Raw genomic sequence first — 22,788 nt, forward strand, 5'->3', positions numbered from 1 at the left:
ATGTCCGCTGACATCCGTGTATCTATGGCGGACCTCCGCTGACATCCGTGTATCTATGGCGGACATCCGCTGACATCCGTGTATCTATGGCGGACATCCGCTGACATCCGTGTATCTATGGCAGATCTCCGCTGACATCCGTGTATCTATGGCGGATCTCCGCTGACATCCTTGTATCTATGGCGGATCTCAGCTGACATCCGTGTATCTATGGCGGATCTCAGCTGACATCCGTGTATCTATGGCGGATCTCCGCTGACATCCGTGTATCTATGGCGGATCTCAGCTGACATCCGTGTATCTATGGCGGACCTCCGCTGACATCCGTGTATCTATGGCGGATCTCTGCTGACATCCGTGTATCTATGGTGGACATCCGCTGACATCCGTGTATCTATGGCGGATCTCCGCTGACATCCGTGTGCAGCGTACTCAAGTTAGGTGTAGAAATGTTCCTGGGTGTTGTAGTGCAATAGACACTAACCTGAGACGGCTGACTCTCTGCAAGGGCAGGTGATGATGAGAAATGTTCATGACGCCAGTGCCAATTAAACGGTGGCACGCCGTTTGCTGACAGCAGGAATAACTGAGGAACCACGTGATGTTAAAGCAGAACTCAAACTTTAGTAGTCATCATATAGGGACAATAACGGAAACGCAGTTCCTTTGCAGACAGTTGATTTTCAATACAGTTGATGCAGGCAATATATGTATATATAGCAAGGTGACTTTAGAGTGTTAAACACAGGACTTGCAGTACAGGAGCTTGCACTCTATTCCTGACTGATCCTGGAACATAGAAACTCTTCTCCAAGGCCCAATGCCCGATACCCTAGCTCTGGCGTATATCCTTGGTTTTATAATTATCAAGTACCTCCTCTGTTGTCTTGAGTACCTCTTGCTTTTCCTTGACTTTGCCTCTGTCTCTCTCTCAGCTTCCTCAGGCTCTTTAACTGAGGTGTTCCTGCTTCTGCATATATATAAACTCAGGAGGGGAACCTTCTCCTTGGATCTGGAACCCGGTTACAGGGTCTGCAATACCCTCTCCTGGTCTGCAGGCTTCAGGCCTGGACTTGACTCTGACATAGTCTAATCTCCAACTGCTGTAGACTGACTTTAGACTCCCTCTCCTTTCCCTGACTGGGCCTTATATAACCTAGGGCTCCCTAGCTCCCTCTAGTGACTAAGAGCTGGAATGACACCCCTAGCAGGCCTGTACATGCAAGTGTCACAGTAACAGGGAAATACATAGCATTACCTTACATTAAATTTTATAAAGACGACTTATACCAACTTCCCCATAAATAAGGGGGACGACAGCACACAAGTGACCCTTCTGTAGTGACGGGTATTACAGTCCCCGTACACTACACGTGTATCTATGGCGGATCTCCGCTGACAACCGTGTATCTATGGCGGATCTCCGCTGACAACCGTGTATCTATGGCGGACCTCCGCTGACATTCTCCAGTATTTTATTGTTTTTTTGTTCACACAGAGCTGTCAGTACTCAGACTAGAAGAGCAGCAGATAACGCTACAGCAGATACCGCAGACACTGGTACAATGAATAGTGACATATACAGCACAGAGAGCAGCAACACCACCTAAACTACAAGACCCAGAATCCCCCGGACTCTCTGACGTCATATGAGGGGCGGGGCTCCACGCTTCTGCCTCCGTCGCCGTAGCAACCGCTGCATTCTCGCGAGGTTTGCCTGCTTCCCCAAGATGGCGGAGTCCATAGAGGAGTTGTTGTCTGCGCTGACAGGACCCGGGGAGCCCCTGGAGGAGCTGAAGACCCTGAAGACGGCGGCGCTGGCCCTGCCCCTGAGCGTCCTGAGAGAGCGGGCCCCGGGGCTGCGGCTGGGCCCCATCTTCTCCCTCATGAACGACCGGGACACGTGAGTCAGTGGTGCCTGCGCCACAGGATATAATACACCCCCCCCCCCACACACACACACAGTACTGCACCCCCCCCCCCCCCCCACATAGTACTGCGCCCCATCATACACCCCCCACACAGTACTGCACCCCCCCCCCCCACATAGTACTGCGCCCCATCATACACCCCCCACACAGTACTGCACACCCCCCCCCCACATAGTACTGCACCCCCCACATAGTACTGCGCCCCATCATACACCCCCCACACAGTACTGCACCCCCCCCCCACATAGTACTGCGCCCCATCATACACCCCCCACACAGTACTGCACACCCCCCCCCACATAGTACTGCACACCCCCCCCCACATAGTACTGCGCCCCATCATACACCCCTCACATAGTACTGCACCCCCCCCCACATAGTACTGCACCCCCCCCCACATAGTACTGCACCCCCCACATAGTACTGCGCCCCATCATACACCCCCCACACAGTACTCCCCCCCCCCCCCCACATAGTACTGCACCCCTCCACATAGTACTGCGCCCCATCATACACCCCCCACATAGTACTGTGCCCCATCATACACCCCCCACATAGTACTGCACCCCATTATACACCCCCCACATAGTACTGCACCCCATTATACACCCCCCACATAGTACTGCACCCCATTATACACCCCCCACATAGTACTGCACCCCATTATACACCCCCAATAGTACTGCACCCCATTATACACCCCCACATAGTACTGCACCCCATTATACACCCCCCACATAGTACTGCACCCCATTATACACCCCCAATAGTACTGCACCCCATTATACACCCCCAATAGTACTGCACCCCATTATACACCCCCCACATAGTACTGCACCCCTCCACATAGTACTGCACCCCATTATACACCCCCCACATAGTACTGCACCCCATTATACACCCCCAATAGTACTGCACCCAGGATATAATACACCCCCCCCCCCCCCCCCACACACAGTACTCCCCCCCCCCCCCCCACATAGTACTGCACCCCCCCACATAGTACTGCGCCCCATCATACACCCCCCACACAGTACTGCCCCCCCCCCCCACATAGTACTGCACCCCCCACATAGTACTGCGCCCCATCATACACCCCCCACACAGTACTGCACCCCCCCCCCACATAGTACTGCACCCCTCCACATAGTACTGCGCCCCATCATACACCCCCCACATAGTACTGTGCCCCATCATACACCCCCCACATAGTACTGCACCCCATTATACACCCCCCACATAGTACTGCACCCCATTATACACCCCCCACATAGTACTGCACCCCATTATACACCCCCCACATAGTACTGCACCCCATTATACACCCCCCACATAGTACTGCACCCCATTATACACCCCCCACATAGTACTGCACCCCATTATACACCCCCAATAGTACTGCACCCCATTATACACCCCCAATAGTACTGCACCCCATTATACACCCCCCACATAGTACTGCACCCCTCCACATAGTACTGCACCCCATTATACACCCCCCACATAGTACTGCACCCCATTATACACCCCCAATAGTACTGCACCCCATTATACACCCCCCACATAGTACTGTGCCCCATCATACACCCCCCACATAGTACTGCACCCCATTATACACCCCCCACATAGTACTGCACCCCATTATACACCCCCAATAGTACTGCACCCCATCATACACCCCCCACATAGTACTGTGCCCCATCATACACCCCCCACATAGTACTGCACCCCATTATACACCCCCCACATAGTACTGCACCCCATTATACACCCCCCACATAGTACTGCACCCCATTATACACCCCCCACATAGTACTGCACCCCATTATACACCCCCAATAGTACTGCACCCCATTATACACCCCCACATAGTACTGCACCCCATTATACACCCCCCACATAGTACTGCACCCCATTATACACCCCCAATAGTACTGCACCCCATTATACACCCCCAATAGTACTGCACCCCATTATACACCCCCCACATAGTACTGCACCCCTCCACATAGTACTGCACCCCATTATACACCCCCCACATAGTACTGCACCCCATTATACACCCCCAATAGTACTGCACCCAGGATATAATACCCCCCCCCCCCACACACAGTACTGCACCCCCCCCCCACATAGTACTGCACCCCCCCACATAGTACTGCGCCCCATCATACACCCCCCACACAGTACTGCACCCCCCCCCCCACATAGTACTGCACCCCCCACATAGTACTGCGCCCCATCATACACCCCCCACACAGTACTGCACCCCCCCCCCCACATAGTACTGCACCCCTCCACATAGTACTGCACCCCTCCACATAGTACTGCACCCCATCATACACCCCCCACATAGTACTGTGCCCCATCATACACCCCCCACATAGTACTGCACCCCATTATACACCCCCCACATAGTACTGCACCCCATTATACACCCCCCACATAGTACTGCACCCCATTATACACCCCCCACATAGTACTGCACCCCATTATACACCCCCCACATAGTACTGCACCCCATTATACACCCCCCACATAGTACTGCACCCCATTATACACCCCCCACATAGTACTGCACCCCATTATACACCCCCAATAGTACTGCACCCCATTATACACCCCCAATAGTACTGCACCCCATTATACACCCCCCAATAGTACTGCATCCCATTATACACCCCCAATAGTACTGCACCCCATTATACACCCCCAATAGTACTGCACCCCATTATACACCCCCAATAGTACTGCACCCCATTATACACCCCCCACATAGTACTGCACCCCATTATACACCCCCCACATAGTACTGCACCCCATTATACACCCCCAATAGTACTGCACCCCATTATACACCCCCAATAGTACTGCACCCCATTATACACCCCCCACATAGTACTGCACCCCATTATACACCCCCCACATAGTACTGCACCCCATTATACACCCCCCACATAGTACTGCACCGCCCCCACAGTACTGCACCCCCCCACATAGTACTGCACCCCATTATACACCCCCCACATAGTACTGCGCCCCATTATACACCCCCCACATAGTACTGCGCCCCATTATACACCCCCCACATAGTACTGCACCCCATTATACACCCCCCACATAGTACTGCACCGCCCCCACAGTACTGCACCCCCCCACATAGTACTGCACCCCATTATACACCCCCCACATAGTACTGCGCCCCATTATACACCCCCCACATAGTACTGCACCCCATTATACACCCCCCACATAGTACTGCACCCCATTATACACCCCCCACATAGTACTGCACCCCATTATACACCCCCCACATAGTACTGCACCCCATTATACACCCCCCACATAGTACTGCACCGCCCCCACAGTACTGCACCCCCCCACATAGTACTGCACCCCATTATACACCCCCCACATAGTACTGCACCCCATTATACACCCCCCACATAGTACTGCACCCCATTATACACCCCCCACATAGTACTGCACCCCATTATACACCCCCCACATAGTACTGCACCCCATTATACACCCCCAATAGTACTGCGCCCCATTATACACCCCCCACAGTACTGCGCCCCATTATACACCCCCACATAGTACTGCACCCCATTATACACCCCCACATAGTACTGCACCCCATTATACACCCCCACATAGTACTGCACCCCATTATACACCCCCCATAGTACTGCGCCCCATTATACACCCCCACATAGTACTGCACCCCATTATACACCCCCACATAGTACTGCACCCCATTATACACCCCCACATAGTACTGCACCCCAATATACACCCCCACAGTACTGCGCCCCATTATACACCCCCCACATAGTACTGCGCCCCATTATACACCCCCACATAGTACTGCACCCCATTATACACCCCCCACAGTACTGCGCCCCATTATACACCCCCCACAGTACTGCACCCCCCACAGTACTGCGCCCCATTATACACCTGTCCACATATTTCTCACCTTGTCCCCTCCCCCAGGGAGCAGGTCACATTGTGTGTTGCGATTCTGGAGCGATTCCTTCAAGCCTCGGAGCCGCTTCACATCGCCCGGAATTATAAGGAAGAACTCCAGAGGGGGCTGTATCACCCGGAGGAGGGCGTGCGGCTGCTGGCTATATCACAGGTGAGGGGGTCTTACATCCAGGAGACTAGTGGGGGGAGGCGCTAAAATTCAGGGTGTTATTTAAGTTAAAACAATAGGGTGAACAGTGTGATGCGTTTCGTCAGCTTCCTGCACCTTCCTCATAAACCCCCAGGATGTTAACGCCGCCATCTGCTTTATGTTCACATATTGGCTGGACCTGACACGCCCGGCTGCTGTCTCCTTCTGTGTGTGGGTTCTTACACGCGAGGCGCGCTCCTCTGCTCTTCAGTCGGTTCTTACACGCGAGGCGCGCTCGTCTGCTCTTCGGTCGGTTCTTACACGCGAGGCGCGCTCCTCTGCTCTTCAGTCGGTTCTTACACACGAGGCGCGCTCCTCTGCTCTTCAGTCGGCTCTTACACGCGAGGCGCGCTCCTCTGCTCTTCAGTCGGTTCTTACACACGAGGCGCGCTCCTCTGCTCTTCAGTCGGTTCTTACACGCGAGGCGCGCTCCTCTGCTCTTCAGTCGGTTCTTACACGCGAGGCGCGCTCCTCTGCTCTTCAGTCGGTTCTTACACGCGAGGCGCGCTCCTCTGCTCTTCAGTCGGTTCTTACACGCGAGGCGCGCTCGTCTGCTCTTCAGTCGGCTCTTACACGCGAGGCGCGCTCGTCTGCTCTTCAGTCGGTTCTTACACGCGAGGCGCGCTCGTCTGCTCTTCAGTCGGTTCTTACACGCGAGGCGCGCTCGTCTGCTCTTCAGTCGGTTCTTACACGCGAGGCGCGCTCCTCTGCTCTTCAGTCGGCTCTTACACACGTGGCGCGCTCCTCTGCTCTTCAGTCGGCTCTTACACACGTGGCGCGCTCCTCTGCTCTTCAGTCGGTTCTTACCCGCGAGGCGCGCTCGTCTGCTCTTCAGTCGGTTCTTACCCGCGAGGCGCGCTCCTCTGCTCTTCAGTCGGCTCTTACTCCATATAGACAGCACAGTTATCATGTGGACCATTTGGCTCCGGCTGCAGAGGTCCAGCACTAATGAGTGTATTCATTGATTGTCATCACTGGTCTACTGTAGGGGGTGTTATCTGGGGATTCCTTACCAGGGAGTGAGTAGATGTATGTGCCTGGTGAGCCTTTTATATCTGGGGTTCGAGATGTCTTAGGGGTGAGCGGCGGGGTCCGGGATGTCTTAGGGGTGAGCGGCGGCGTCCGTGAAGTCTTAGGGGGGAGCGGCGGCGTCCGTGAAGTCTTAGGGGTGAGCGGCGGCGTCCGTGAAGTCTTAGGGGTGAGCGGCGGTGTCCGTGAAGTCTTAGGGGTGAGCGGCGGGGTCCGGGATGTCTTAGGGGCGAGCGGCGGCGTCCGGGAAGTCTTAGGGGCGAGCGGCGGCGTCCGGGAAGTCTTAGGGGTGAGCGGCGGCGTCCGGGAAGTCTTAGGGGTGAGCGGTGGGGTCCGGGATGTCTTAGGGGTGAGCGGCGGCGTCCGGGAAGTCTTAGGGGTGAGCGGTGGGGTCCGGGATGTCTTAGGGGTGAGCGGCGGCGTCCGGGAAGTCTTAGGGGTGAGCGGTGGCGTCCGGGATATCTTGCTTTATCATTCTTTTCCTTTGCAGGTTGGTAGAATTGCGGAAAGTTCGGAAGCCAGGACAGAAATATTGAACAATCTGGAATTACTGAAACAGCTGATTCTGTGCATCGGAGAAGACAAGATCGCTGTGGCGAAGGAGGTGAGCGGCGTAACCCAGGCGTCAGGCTGTTCGGTAGGGGGAGGGCATAGTTGTGAGCGCTGCGGCGTACATTCCTGCACACACCATACAGGAGCGGGGATTGCTGTGTGCAGTTCCTGTCATGGCGATCTCCTGACCGTAGGAAGTCTCGCAGGCATACATGAAGCGCCCTCTGTTGCTGCTGCTCCTCGGAGTGTATTACAAGATGTGTTTGCCCCACAGGCTGCCACGTCCCTCGCCAGGATTGCCCGGAGCGCACCCGGTGTCCAGCTGCTGTTCGGAGGCAACTTGTTAGCAGACCTGAGATCTGTCATGGCGGTCAGTGACGTCGTTCGTTACAGAGTCTATGAGGTGATTATAGCGCCTGCCTCGCCTAGTTCTGGCTGCTGACACCACCCAGCTTTCCCCCAGCCCTGTATGGCACTGCTCCCCTATCACTCTATGTATGTTCTGGTTGTCACCCAGCTTTCCCCGAGCCCTGTATGGCACTGCTCCCCTATCACTCTCTGTATGTTCTGGTTGTCACCCAGCTTTCCCCCAGCCCTGTATGGCACTGCTCCCCTATTACTCTATGTTCTGGTTGTCACCCAGCTTTCCCCCAGCCCTGTATGGCACTGCTCCCCTATCACTCTCTGTATGTTCTGGTTGTCACCCAGCTTTCCCCCAGCCCTGTATGGCACTGCTCCCCTATCACTCTATGTTCTGGTTGTCACCCAGCTTTCCCCCAGCCCTGTATGGCACTGCTCCCCTATCACTCTATGTAGGTTCTGGTTGTCACCCAGCTTTCCCCCAGCACTGTATGGCACTGCTCCCCCTATCACTCTATGTATGTTCTGGTTGTCACCCAGCTTTCCCCCAGCCCTGTATGGCACTGCTCCCCTATCACTCTCTGTATGTTCTGGTTGTCACCCAGCTTTCCCCCAGCCCTGTATGGCACTGCTCCCCTATCACTCTATGTAGGTTCTGGTTGTCACCCAGCTTTCCCCCAGCCCTGTATGGCACTGCTCCCCTATCACTCTATGTATGTTCTGGTTGTCACCCAGCTTTCCCCCAGCCCTGTATGGCACTGCTCCCCTATCACTCTCTGTATGTTCTGGTTGTCACCCAGCTTTCCCCCCAGCCCTGTATGGCACTGCTCCCCTATCACTCTATGTTCTGGTTGTCACCCAGCTTTCCCCCAGCCCTGTATGGCACTGCTCTCCTATCACTCTATGTTCTGGTTGTCACCCAGCTTTCCCCCCAGCCCTGTACAGCACTGCACCCCTATCACTCTAGGTTCTGGTTGTCACCCAGCTTTCCCCCAGCCCTGTATGGCACTGCTCCCCTATCACTCTATGTTCTGGTTGTCACCCAGCTTTCCCCCAGCCCTGTATGGCACTGCTCCCCTATCACTCTATGTATGTTCTGGTTGTCACCCAGCTTTCCCCCAGCCCTGTATGGCACTGCTCCCCTATCACTCTATGTATGTTCTGGTTGTCACCCAGCTTTCCCCCAGCCCTGTATGGCACTGCTCCCCTATCACTCTATGTAGGTTCTGGTTGTCACCCAGCTTTCCCCCAGCCCTGTATGGCACTGCTCCCCTATCACTCTAGGTTCTGGTTGTCACCCAGCTTTCCCCCAGCCCTGTATGGCACTGCTCCCCTATCACTCTATGTATGTTCTGGTTGTCACCCAGCTTTCCCCCAGCCCTGTATGGCACTGCTCTCCTATCACTCTATGTTCTGGTTGTCACCCAGCTTTCCCCCCAGCCCTGTACGGCACTGCACCCCTATCACTCTAGGTTCTGGTTGTCACCCAGCTTTCCCCCAGCCCTGTATGGCACTGCTCCCCTATCACTCTATGTTCTGGTTGTCACCCAGCTTTCCCCCAGCCCTGTATGGCACTGCTCCCCTATCACTCTCTGTATGTTCTGGTTGTCACCCAGCTTTCCCCCAGCCCTGTATGGCACTGCTCCCCTATCACTCTATGTTCTGGTTGTCACACAGCTTTCCCCCAGCCCTGTATGGCACTGCTCCCCTATCACTCTATGTATGTTCTGGTTGTCACCCAGCTTTCCCCCAGCCCTGTATGGCACTGCTCCCCTATCACTCTATGTATGTTCTGGTTGTCACCCAGCTTTCCCCCAGCCCTGTATGGCACTGCTCCCCTATCACTCTCTGTATGTTCTGGTTGTCACCCAGCTTTCCCCCAGCCCTGTATGGCACTGCTCTCCTATCACTCTATGTTCTGGTTGTCACCCAGCTTTCCCCCAGCCCTGTATGGCACTGCTCCCCTATCACTCTATGTATGTTCTGGTTGTCACCCAGCTTTCCCCCAGCCCTGTATGGCACTGCTCCCCTATCACTCTATGTTCTGGTTGTCACCCAGCTTTCCCCCAGCCCTGTATGGCACTGCTCTCCTATCACTCTATGTTCTGGTTGTCACCCAGCTTCCCCCCAGCCCTGTATGGCACTGCTCCCCTATCACTCTATGTAGGTTCTGGTTGTCACCCAGCTTCCCCCCAGCCCTGTATGGCACTGCTCCCCTATCACTCTATGTTCTGGTTGTCACCCAGCTTTCCCCCAGCCCTGTATGGCACTGCTCCCCTATCACTCTATGTAGGTTCTGGTTGTCACCCAGCTTCCCCCCAGCCCTTTATGGCACTGCTCCCCTATCACTCTATGTTCTGGTTGTCACCCAGCTTCCCCCCAGCACTGTATGGCACTGCTCCCCTATCACTCTCTGTATGTTCTGGTTGTCACCCAGCTTTCCCCCAGCCCTGTATGGCACTGCTCCCCTATCAGTGTATGTATGTTCTGGTTGTCACCCAGCTTTCCCCCAGCCCTGTATGGCACTGCTCCCCTATCACTCTATGTATGTTCTGGTTGTCACCCAGCTTTCCCCCAGCCCTGTATGGCACTGCTCCCCTATCACTCTATGTATGTTCTGGTTGTCACCCAGCTTTCCCCCAGCCCTGTATGGCACTGCTCCCCTATCACTCTAGGTTCTGGTTGTCACCCAGTGTGTGACTTTCCCCGTCTCTCGCTGCAGCTGGCGGTGGGCCTCTCGTCTGTGTCCGCAGAGTCTCTGAGCGTCTGTGCCGATAGCGGCATTGTGCCTCAGCTCCTGGAGGAGCTCACCGGAGACGACATCCTGGTCAGGTCAGTGGGGTGCATACGTGACGGTGGCACAGGAGCGCCCCTGTGTATGTCAGTGCGTAGTATGGTGACCTGTGTTTGGTTTTCCAGGGTGACCTGTGTGGAAATGGTCTCTGCGCTGGCGGGCACACTTCATGGGCGCCAATATCTCGCCCGGCAAGGAACCATCGACAAGATATCGAATCTGATTGTTGGGGCCGACTCGGACCCCTTCTCCGGGTTCTATTTGCCAGGTGACTATCTTGGGGTTCTTCATGAGCTGCTTCTGCTCCGCTCCTCGGTCTCATCATGCCATCTGTGGTTTATAGGATTGGTGAAATTTTTTGGAAATCTGGCGATCATGGAGAGTCCGCAGCAGATCTGTGAGTATTACCCAGCATTCCTGCAGAAGGTTTTTCACATGGCGGAAGGTCACGAGACCACCATGATCGGCGTCGCTGTGGACACACTGGGGGTCTTGGGCTCCAACGTAGAAGGAAAGCAAGTCCTGCAGAAAACAGGTAAACATGCCGTCGGTGTACATTGGGGTAGGGGGGCTGCCATCAGTGTACATGGGGGTGTGGGGGGCTGCCATCAGTGTACATGGGGGAGGGGGTGCCGTCGGTGTACATGGGGGAGGGGTGGGTGCTTTGGTGTACATGGGGGAGGGGGCGGGCTGCCGTCGGTGTACATGGGGGAGGGGGCGGGCTGCCGTCGGTGTACATGGGGGAGGGGGCGGGCTGCCGTCGGTGTACATGGGGGAGGGGGCTGGACTTGCAGCATCCAGTGATTGGCTCGATGCACAGTCCGAACCATCTTATGTTGAACTGAAGACCAGAAGGCAGAGAGCAGCAGTGAGGGATCGGGGAGTGCATTGGTTTCACAGTCATAACAGCCATATCTTTTAAATAAAGCCATCCTTCGGAAGACCCCTTTAAACCCACTATAACTATGTTAATAATGAAGGGGTGTGGTGCTCCATGGAGTCTTGGGGCCTGTCAAAAATGCTGATTAGTGGGGGTCCCTTCCTTCCATTTTTTTGTCTCTCCCTTCCTTTTCACAGCTGCCCAGTCTCTGGCTCCTTCCTCGCGCCCCTCTGCCCTCTGGCTCCTTCCTCGCGCCCCTCTGCCCTCTGGCTCCTTCCTCGCGCCCCTCTGCCCTCTGGCTCCTTCCTCGCGCCCCTCTGCCCTCTGGCTCCTTCCTCGCGCCCCTCTGCCCTCTGGCTCCTTCCTCGCGCCCCTCTGCCCTCTGGCTCCTTCCTCGCACCCCTCTGCCCCCTGCCTCCTTCCTCGCTCCCCTCTGCCTTCTGGCTCCTTCCTCGCTCCCCTCTGCCCTCTGGCTCCTTTCTCGCTGCCCCTCTGGCTCCTTTCTCGCTGCCCCTCTGGCTCCTTTCTCGCTGCCCCCCTGGCTCCTTTCTCGCTGCCCCTCTGGCTCCTTTCTCGCTGCCCCTCTGGCTCCTTTCTCGCTGCCCCTCTGGCTCCTTTCTCGCTGCCCCTCTGGCTCCTTTCTCGCTGCCCCTCTGGCTCCTTTCTCGCTGCCCCTCTGGCTCCTTTCTCGCTGCCCCTCTGGCTCCTTTCTCGCTGCCCCTCTGGCTCCTTTCTCGCTGCCCCTCTGGCTCCTTTCTCGCTGCCCCCCTGGCTCCTTTCTCGCTGCCCCCCTGGCTCCTTTCTCGCTGCCCCCCTGGCTCCTTTCTCGCTGCCCCTCTGCCCCTCTGGCTCCTTTCTCGCTGCCCCCCCGGCTCCTTTCTCGCTGCCCCCCTGGCTCCTTTCTCGCTGCCCCTCTGCCCCCTGGCTCCTTTCTCGCTGCCCCCCCGGCTCCTTTCTCGCTGCCCCCCCGGCTCCTTTCTCGCTGCCCCCCCGGCTCCTTTCTCGCTGCCCCCCCGGCTCCTTTCTCGCTGCCCCCCCGGCTCCCGCCGTGCCTCGTTGTCAGGCCATTTTTGTAGTTTTGTTTTTGTTGCCCCTTCTTACTTCCCTCAGGAACCCGATTTATTAATGTTTTCAAGCGAATCGGCCACCATGCGAGCGATGGCCCCACCGAGCTGAGAGTGCGATGTTTAGACGCCATCGCCTCCATCTTGTTCCTGCCGGTAGGTGTTCTCCTCATGAGCCTATAAAAGTAATGGTGTCCCCGGGTCGGTCTCCCCCTCACAGTCGTGCCTGTCCTTACAGCCGGATAATCACACGGAGGATCTTCTAGCAATGGCTGAATCCTGGTTCCGGTGCCTGTCCACTCAGCCCATGGAAATGTTCCGCAGCATGGCCTCCCAGCCCTTCCCAGAGCTGCACTGCAGAGCCCTGAAGGTTTTCATAGTGAGTCCCGCTCTACCTGTGGGGGCCCAGCCGGGCACCATGGACAGTTTACACGACACAGATTTGCCTTTTAGTGATCTGGGAAAGCTGGGTGACATCTCTACTGTAATGGTGGCCATATTGTCACCCAGCTAACCAAACGATTGCCTGAGGGATTCTTGTTCTGTCTCCTTTTAGGCCGTGGCCAACCAGCCGTGGGCGCAGAGAATGATGATCGAGAGCCCCGGCTTCATGGAGTACATTGTGGACCGAAGCGTCGACCTGGACAAGGATTCCAAGGACGCCAAGTTTGAACTTGTTAAAGCGCTTATCAACGCCAAAACCACAGCGCAAGTGTTCGGGAACCAGCACTACCTGAGGCTGCGTGCCTACCACCGGGAGGGCCCCTACTACGTCAAAGCCGTGTGCACCGTGGCTGTGGATGGAGCGGAGTAGGTAGCCGTATGTAGGGGCCCTGCACTGTCTGTTCTGGGGGCGATGGTGGCAGAAGAACCCCCATCCAGAACGTCCTCTGTAACCTGATAGTCCTCACTATGCTCTGGATCTCTGCTTGCTGTCAGGGTATGTGAACACTCCTGAGGCCGCCTGTCCTGGTGTTCACTCTGGAGCAGGACGCCACCAGGTTCTTGTTTTTTAAGCCTTTGGATAAAGTTCTACTCACTTACAGCAAGCAGAGGTCTTGGAAATAATGAGAAACTGAATTATGTGAGAAAACTACAGAATGTTTCTTATATCAGGACTGAGCTCATGGTCCATGTGTCCTGATGTGACCGCCCTGGGGGCCCCAGAGGAGGGGCCGATGGACTGCAGCCTGTTCACACCTGTGCCCAATTGTCATGAAGTTGATGAGAATTGATAACAAGATGGCTTCCCATTAAAGCAGCGGTATGAGATGAGGAGAGGGTCCTGCTTCTCCGGTTACAGCGCCCCCTCCCCATCCACGGCCCTACCTGGTACTGCAACACGGAGCGGCGCGTTGCTGGTTCTAGAACTAAGGTCACGCCTCCTCTAATCTCATACCGGCCCTTTAAGACTGAGTCCTGTGTGTTATTGTGCTGCGCGTGGTGAATATGACCGCCCACCGATGAGAAGGCTAGTGCAGCACCGCCAAGAAACGCCTGGAAGACGGAGGAATTTATGGAGGGTCCGTCAGGATAGGAAGAATGTGCAGCGCCCCCCGGACTCCACTAGGGGGGGGGGGGCCTCACTGAGGGGCGCTGCTGCCTAAAATCTAAGATCAAGCTGTACGAGATCACCAGTGGGCGTCCATCACGCCTGTCACCCAGATTCACAAACACGGATCACCTAGAAATCTGCAATGTTATCCCTGTTCCCTCTGTACTGTTACCCGCCTGGGTGTCAGTCTGCACTGCAGTAGTGGCATTCTATTCATGTGAAGCTGAGTCCATGATGGGGATGGTCATCATTCGCAGTGTAGCCTGGGGGTCTGTCTCGTGGTCTTTATTAGGTGTGATCTCTCTTACATTCATGACGTGGACGTGCCCCTCCCCCGTGCTGTGCTTGGTGCGGCCCCTCGGCTCACCAGTGACTGGCTTATGGCGTGGAGGGTCTCGGCACCGAGGGGATTGTTGTCTAGGCTGAGGCTGGCGAGGGCACTGCCGACGCTGGCCCGCAGGCCTTCTACAATGGCTCGTCCACCCTCGTCCCCTATACCATTAGTGTCCAGGTCCAGGCTCTGGAGACTGACGTTCACCTCCATGACTTCAGCCACCAGTTTGGCCCCGGGGTCCCCGAGGCTGTTCTCATCCAGCAGGAGGTGGGTAAGCGTGGTGTTCACCTTCATTGCATCGAACAGTTGTGCCCAGGCGCCCTTGTCCTCCACGGAGCTCTGTGCCAGGCAGAGCTGTCTGAGCGGTGGGTTCATCTTCAGGAAGGTGGCGATGCTCCGGAGGCCGTCACTGTCCATCTCATTCCCTCCAATGTCCAGTTCTGACAGCTGGAAGGCGGGGGACCAGGCTCCCGGGGCCCCCCGGGCTGGGAGCCAGAGATCAGAGAGGCCGCTCATGATGGTCTGGATGCCCACCGCACCCAACTGGTTTCCATATAACCTGCACGCAAGAAGCAAACGAGAAAGATCCATCAAACTGGGGACACGAAGGGGGCAACAGTGGGGTATATATTTAGTGCAGGACATTGTAAGCTTTAGGAAATGATATATTGGGGTCCGTCCTCCACTAGCCAGAGTCCTGTAGGATCCCGTGTGTCCGCTCAGTCAGTGGTCTCCCACTAGTCTCATGGGATGCCTCAAGCAGCCGGGGGGGTGTCAGATGAGCTGCCCCTTTAAGTGATGTGTGAGGATTGGGCATCACCAGAAGGAGCCGTTCCCAGTGTGAACATGGCCACTCCTCTGGCCCCCGCAGCGCCCTGTGAACGTCTCCGGATCAGAGGGCGACGACCCAGATTATAGTGCTATATAGTATAATGTAGATGCAAGTGAGGGGCAGCGATCCCCTCGCCATATGGCTGACACTCACAGCAGGCTCCGCACACTCTGCTTGGCCCTCAGCAGGCGGACCATCGTGTCTGCTCCCGCGGGGCCGATCTCGTTGAGGTTCAGGTTGATGTGCTCCACCTCAGACCTGCTGGCGCTGATCGCTGCAGCGAGGCGGTGGAGAAGAGCGTCTGTCATGCCGGTATTCCTGAGGACGAGCTGATCCACCTCGTCACACTCCTGGAGAACCGCCATGAGGTCTGTGATCTGGAGGAAAGACACAAGGTCAGGAGACGTCTGCACATCTACCGCAAAACTGTACGTCTAATGGATTCCACCTGACGGGGCGCACAAGTGTCCACCACAGCGCTGACATATATCGCCTGCCACCATTGTCTCACCTGACGGACAAGACCTTCATCCTCCACAGAGACTGCCGATATCTGCTCCTGGCTCCCTGCTGCCACCTGCTGCTCCAGTGCTGGAAGTGAACAGTAAGGTGTATCGTAATAATGTCATATATCATCCATAATATAACCGATATCTGGAGAGCGGTGATGTCACCTCCTGTATAATATAACTGATATCAGGAGAGCGGTGATGTCACCTCCTGTATAATATAACCGATATCAGGAGAGCGGTGATGTCACCTCCTGTATAATATAACTGATATCTGGAGAGCGGTGATGTCACCTCCTGTATAATATAACTGATATCTGGAGAGCGGTGATGTCACCTCCTGTATAATATAACTGATATCTGGAGAGCGGTGATGTCACTTCCTGTATAATATAACTGATATCCGGAGAGCGGTGATGTCACCTCCTGTATAATATAACTGATATCTGGAGAGCGGTGATGTCACCTCCTGTATAATATAACTGATATCTGGAGAGCGGTGATGTCACCTCCTGTATAATATAACTGATATCTGGAGAGCGGTGATGTCACCTCCTGTATAATATAACTGATATCTGGAGAGCAGTGATGTCACCTCCTGTATAATATCACTGATATCTGGAGAGCGGTGATGTCACCTCCTGTATAATATAACTGATATCTGGAGAGCGGTGATGTCACCTCCTGTATAATATAACTGATATCTGGAGAGCGGTGATGTCACCTCCTGTATAATATAACTGATATCTGGAGAGCGGTGATGTCACTTCCTGTATAATATAACTGATATCCGGAGAGCGGTGATGTCACCTCCTGTATAATATAACTGATATCTGGAGAGCGGTGATGTCACCTCCTGTATAATATAACTGATATCTGGAGAGCGGTGATGTCACCTCCTGTATAATATAACTGATATCTGGAGAGCGGTGATGTCACCTCCTGTATGATATAACTAATATCTGGAGAGCGGTGATGTCACCTCCTGTATGATATCACTAATATCTGGAGAGCGGTGATGTCACCTCCTGTATAATATCACTAATATCTGGAGAGCGGTGATGTCACCTCCTGTATAATATCACTGATATCTGGAGAGCGGTGATGTCACCTCCTGTATGATATAACTAATATCTGCAGAGCGGTGATGTCACCTCCTGTATAATATAACTGATATCTGGAGAGCGGTGATGTCACCTCCTGTATAATATCACTGATATCTGGAGAGCGGTGATGTCACCTCCTGTATAATATAACTGATATCTGGAGAGCGGTGATGTCACCTCCTGTATAATATAACTGATATCTGGAGAGCGGTGATGTCACCTCCTGTATAATATAACTGATATCTGGAGAGCGGTGATGTCACCTCCGGTATAATATAACTGATATCTGGAGAGCGGTGATGTCACCTCCGGTATAATATAACTGATATCTGGAGAGCGGTGATGTCACCTCCGGTATAATATAACTGATATCTGGAGAGCGGTGATGTCACCTCCTGTATAATATAACTGATATCCGGAGAGCGGTGATGTCACCTCCTGTATAATATAACAGTCCAGGACTCATATATGTATATTTGCTTTGCCTTCTAAGTAGGTGAGGCACCTGTGTTACTGCTGGGGTTGTCACTGCTCTCACTGGAATCGCTTAGCTCCACTTCTGAGTTTCTACTCCACTCACAGAATGCCGTCTGGAGTCGCTTATGAATTGTCTGCAACGCACGCTCTGGGAAGAGATGATCATTACAGGTGATGGAGTTTTATTTCTTCCTGTTACATTTCTGGAGTTCTCACTGTAAAGTTTTACTCTGCTTCTGACTCGCCTATAACAGAATCTCCACCCACAGCCTAATAGCTCCTCAGCTCCCTCTAGTGGTGGCTGTAAAATGTGTATGTAGTGAGCTCCCTCTAGTGGTGACTGTATAATCTGTATGTAGTGAGCTCCCTCTAGTGGTGGCTGTATAATCTGTATGTAGTGAGCTTCTCCTAGTGGTGGCTGTATAATCTGTATGTAGTGAGCTCCCTCTAGTGGTGGCTGTATAATCTGTATGTAGTGAGCTCCCCCTAGTGGTGGCGGTATAATCTGTATGTAGTGAGCTCCCTCTAGTGGTGGCTGTATAATCTGTATGTAGTGAGCTTCTCCTAGTGGTGGCTGTATAATCTGTATGTAGTGAGCTCCCTCTAGTGGTGACTGTATAATCTGTATGTAGTGAGCTCCCTCTAGTGGTGGCTGTATAATCTGTATGTAGTGAGCTTCTCCTAGTGGTGGCTGTATAATCTGTATGTAGTGAGCTCCCTCTAGTGGTGGCTGTATAATCTGTATGTAGTAAGCTCCCCCTAGTGGTGACTATAATCTGTATGTAGTGAGCTCCCTCTAGTGGTGGCTGTATAATCTGTATGTAGTGAGCTCCCTCTAGTGGTGGCTGTATACAGATTATACAGCCACCACTAGAGGGAGCTCACTACACACAGATTATACAGCCACCACTAGAGGGAGCTCACTACACACAGATTATACAGCCACTACTAGAGGGAGCTCACTACATACAGATTATACAGCCACCACTAGAAGGAGCTCACTACATACAGATTATACAGCCACCACTAGAGGGAGCTCACTACATACAGATTATACAGCCACCACTAGAGGGAGATCACTACATACAGATTATACAGCCACCACTAGAGGGAGCTCAGTGCATACAGATTATACAGCCACTACTAGAGGGAGCTCACTACATACAGATTATACAGTCACCACTAGAGGGAGCTCACTACATACAGATTATACAGCCACCACTAGACGGAGCTCACTGTATACAGATTATACAGCCACTACTAGAGGGAGCTCACTACATACAGATTATACAGTCACCACTAGAGGAGCTCACTACATACAGATTATACAGCCACCACTAGAGGGAGCTCACTACATACAGATTATACAGCCACCACTAGAGGGAGCTCACTACATACAGATTATACAGCCACCACTAGAGGGAGCTCACTACATACAGACTATACAGTCACCACTAGAGGGAGCTCACTACATACAGATTATACAGTCACCACTAGGGGGAGCTCACTACATACAGATTATACAGCCATCACTAGGGGGAGCTCACTACATACAGATTATACAATCACCACTAGAGGGAGCTCACTACATACAGATTATACAGCCACCACTAGAGGGAGATCACTACATACAGATTATACAGCCACCACTAGAGGGAGCTCAGTGCATACAGATTATACAGCCACTACTAGAGGGAGCTCAGTGCATACAGATTATACAGCCACTACTAGAGGGAGCTCACTGCATACAGATTATACAGTCACCACTAGGGGGAGCTCACTACATACAGATTATACAGCCACCACTAGAGGGAGCTCACTACACACAGATTATACAGCCACCACTAGAGGGAGCTCACTACATACAGGTTATACAGTCACCACTAGAGGGAGCTCACTACATACAGATTATACAGCCACCACTAGAGAGAGCTCACTACATACAGATTATACAGCCACCACTAGGGGGAGCTCACTACATACAGATTATACAGCCACCACTAGGGGGAGCTCACTACATACAGATTATACAGCCATCACTAGGGGGAGCTCACTACATACAGATTATACAGCCACCACTAGACGGAGCTCACTACATACAGATTATACAGCCACCACTAGAAGGAGCTCACTACATACAGATTATACAGCCACCACTAGAGGGAGCTCACTACATACAGATTATACAGCCACCACTAGAGGGAGCTCACTACACACAGATTATACAGCCACCACTAGAGGGAGCTCACTACACACAGATTATACAGTCACCACTAGACGGAGCTCACTACATACAGATTATACAGCCACCACTAGACGGAGCTCACTACATACAGATTATACAGCCACCACTAGACGGAGCTCACTACATACAGATTATACAGCCACCACTAGACGGAGCTCACTACATACAGATTATACAGCCACCACTAGAGGGAGCTCCCTACAAACAGATTATACAGCCACCATTAGAGGGAGCTCACTACATACAGATTTTATTACAAGACCCGGAGGCTCGTATTGCTATTCTCCTTCTTTACTCTGACCAATAGCAGCAAAGACAAAAATATTGAAACATTTGAACAGCCCCTCCCCATAGTCCTAGTATAACAGGCCACACTTCCTGTAAATCCTCCTCTTTCTTTGCTGCTGACCGCAGAGATAAGTACCTGTGATATATGTCTGATTGTTATTACTATTATCTTATGTAGTTTTTTCCCCTTTTTGGGTTTATGTGATATACTGTTGTATTTGCAGGTTTTAATTTATGGACTCTTCCCCCCTTTTTTGTCTTGTGCATTTTATCTCCTTTGGCACAGCTCTAATGACCCTGTTATTCAGGTTCACCCCTATGTACCGATTATCTCCTTATGGGGTTATTATTATCCCCTTCTGTCTGTCCCTTCCCCTAGTTGGGTATTGCTTTTTTGCTTCTGACTGATTTTCCCGCAGTCCCCTTGCTCCCCCTCGGTCCCCCTCCCCCCTCGGCTGCTTTTTCGCGCCGCGGCTCACCTCTGATCTTGCCGCCGGCTCTCCTGCTTGCAGCGCTTCGCTCCGCCCGAGATCTCGCGAGATCTCGGGCACTTCCGCTTCCGGGTTTTCAGGCGGCACTCCGGAGTCTCGGCGCCCCTGCTCTGATCTGCTCCGGCTCCTGTGCATCGGCGGCCTCTCTACTGCCCGGCTCCTACCTCTTTCAGGTTTTTTCTATATCTCTATAGTTCTTTCTCCCTGGCTGGGGAAAATCCTCACCAGCGGAGTACATAGGGTAGGATCCGTTTGCATATTAACCCTATCATTACCGATTAGAGGCAGGCTGTGTTTATCATGCCTAATACAAGTCCCAGTGGGCAGGGCCCTATTGAAGAGGACATCCCTCAGGTTGATTTAACCCCTTCTGGGGATGATGTGATGGCACCAGCGGATCATTCCCTGGCTTTCCAAAACACATTATCTAATGTGATTGCTGCGGCTATGGGATCAATGACTTCGGTCATATCCCAGTCCATTGCCCAGGCCCTTGCTACCCACCCAGCTGCCTCTCCCACCCCACAACCCGCTACGGTTTCTAAACCAACCGGGCCAGGGCCTGCCTCCAGAAAACGCATGACTGGTGACGATGCTCCCACCAATGTTGGCGCGCTAGGTCCGCGCAAAAGAGCCTGTACGCGTCAGGCAGAACGTACGCGAAATTGGAAATGTGCTAGAGCACAGCAGGATACAGCTTCCGACTCTGATGTCGGTTCTGATGAGGAGGCAATAGATGACGCCTATGAGGAGGCAGAGGACGACCCTTCTGGGGTCATAGATTCTAACCCCTTACCCGGGTGTAGCTCCAAGGTTTCGGCAGCAGATGTTTTCCCTGCTTCTTTGACAGATCCCTCAGGGGAACCTCTGTTTGACCCGGATTCCCTCCACCACCCTCGGTCGGCGGAGTGGTTGCCATTGGATCATGTATCCAAATATTTGGAGGCCCGCGTGCGTTGCCCCCTCTCCAAAGAGGCGCGCAACAAACTTAGGGCAGAATGCCCCAGGCCCATAGTTCCCAACAGGGTTTGCGAGACTCCAGCGGTAGACCCCAAAATGACCCAATTCCTCACCAAATCTGGGTGGAATCCGAGGAAGGGTTTGGAGTCGGCCCTGCGCGCTTGTCAGGACAAAGTCCTGGACATATTTGGCCCCCTGGCAAAGATCTTCGACTTGGCCGAAGCTGCCAAGGCTGAGGGTAGGCAAGTAGACCCTCTAGAGCTGCGCGAGTGGGTGCAGCGTGCAATTTGCGTAGCAGGAAACGTGAATACGTCCCTGGCTATTGAACGGCGCAAGGCCATCCTTTTTAAAATTGAGCCAAAGCTCTCCAACTTGGCGCTTACCGAAGCAGGTAAAGAGGCCCAGGGCCTGCTCTTTGGCGAGTCCTTTATCAAGGACTTAGGACGTTTCGTCGGTGCTTTTACTGCACTCGACAAAGCCCAAAGTTCAATGAAACGGGTGTTTCATGGTAGGGTCTCTACCAGGGCCGGCAGTTTCAGGGGCCGCCTGTCCGGCCGTGCCCATTTTCAAGCCCGTGGTTCGGGCCGAGGCTCCTTCGCCCAGAGACCTGCATTCCAGGACCAAAGGCGAGAGACAACATCCTTTTTCCCTTCCCGGGGAGGATCCTGGAGACCTAGAGGATACAGAGGACACCCTGGTTCCAGACGGCCCTACGGTAAGACCAATTCCTCATGTCAATTCTTTAACTGTTTGCGTAGGGGGCAGACTCCGGCTCTTTTCTCGAGCTTGGTCACGCATCACCTCGGACCAATGGATTCTATCCACGGTCAGGGGTTTCCATATAGAGCTGACGTCCTCTCATCTACTCATTCCGCCCCCACACCCTGCAGTGCTGTCGGTAGAAAGCCGCTTACTGGTGGACTCAGAGTTATCAGATCTCTTCCGCAAAGGGGCCATAGAGCCGGCACCGGCATCCCCGGGTGCGATAATCAGCAACATCTTCTTGGTGGCGAAAAAAGGGGGCCAGCTGCGGCCCGTCATCAATTTACGCGCCCTCAACGCGTTCGTCAGGTACCGCCATTTCAAGATGGAAGGCATCCATCTCCTTCGGGACCTTCTTCAGGTGGGCGATTGGATGGTCAAGTTGGACCTGAAGGATGCTTACCTTACCGTCCCTGTCGAGGACGCGTCCAGGAAC

At 53.7% G+C, this 22,788-nt stretch overlaps 1 protein-coding gene across 1 annotated transcript; it reads left to right on the plus strand.

The window, feature by feature from the left end:
• Positions 1-1,708: 1,708 nt before the first annotated feature.
• PSMD5 (proteasome 26S subunit, non-ATPase 5) lies at positions 1,709-14,111 on the plus strand. Its single transcript, XM_040406028.1, has 10 exons — positions 1,709-1,903; positions 5,931-6,075; positions 7,634-7,747; positions 7,970-8,098; positions 10,778-10,887; positions 10,975-11,117; positions 11,193-11,384; positions 12,840-12,949; positions 13,032-13,172; positions 13,350-14,111. Exons 1-10 carry the CDS (start codon positions 1,731-1,733, stop codon positions 13,605-13,607), a joined length of 1,515 nt encoding a protein of 504 aa, XP_040261962.1. The 5' UTR covers positions 1,709-1,730; the 3' UTR covers positions 13,608-14,111.
• Positions 14,112-22,788: the final 8,677 nt, after the last annotated feature.

Source organism: Bufo bufo, chromosome 8 (assembly GCF_905171765.1).
Source record: "Bufo bufo chromosome 8, aBufBuf1.1, whole genome shotgun sequence".
NCBI classification, from domain to species: domain Eukaryota; kingdom Metazoa; phylum Chordata; class Amphibia; order Anura; family Bufonidae; genus Bufo; species Bufo bufo.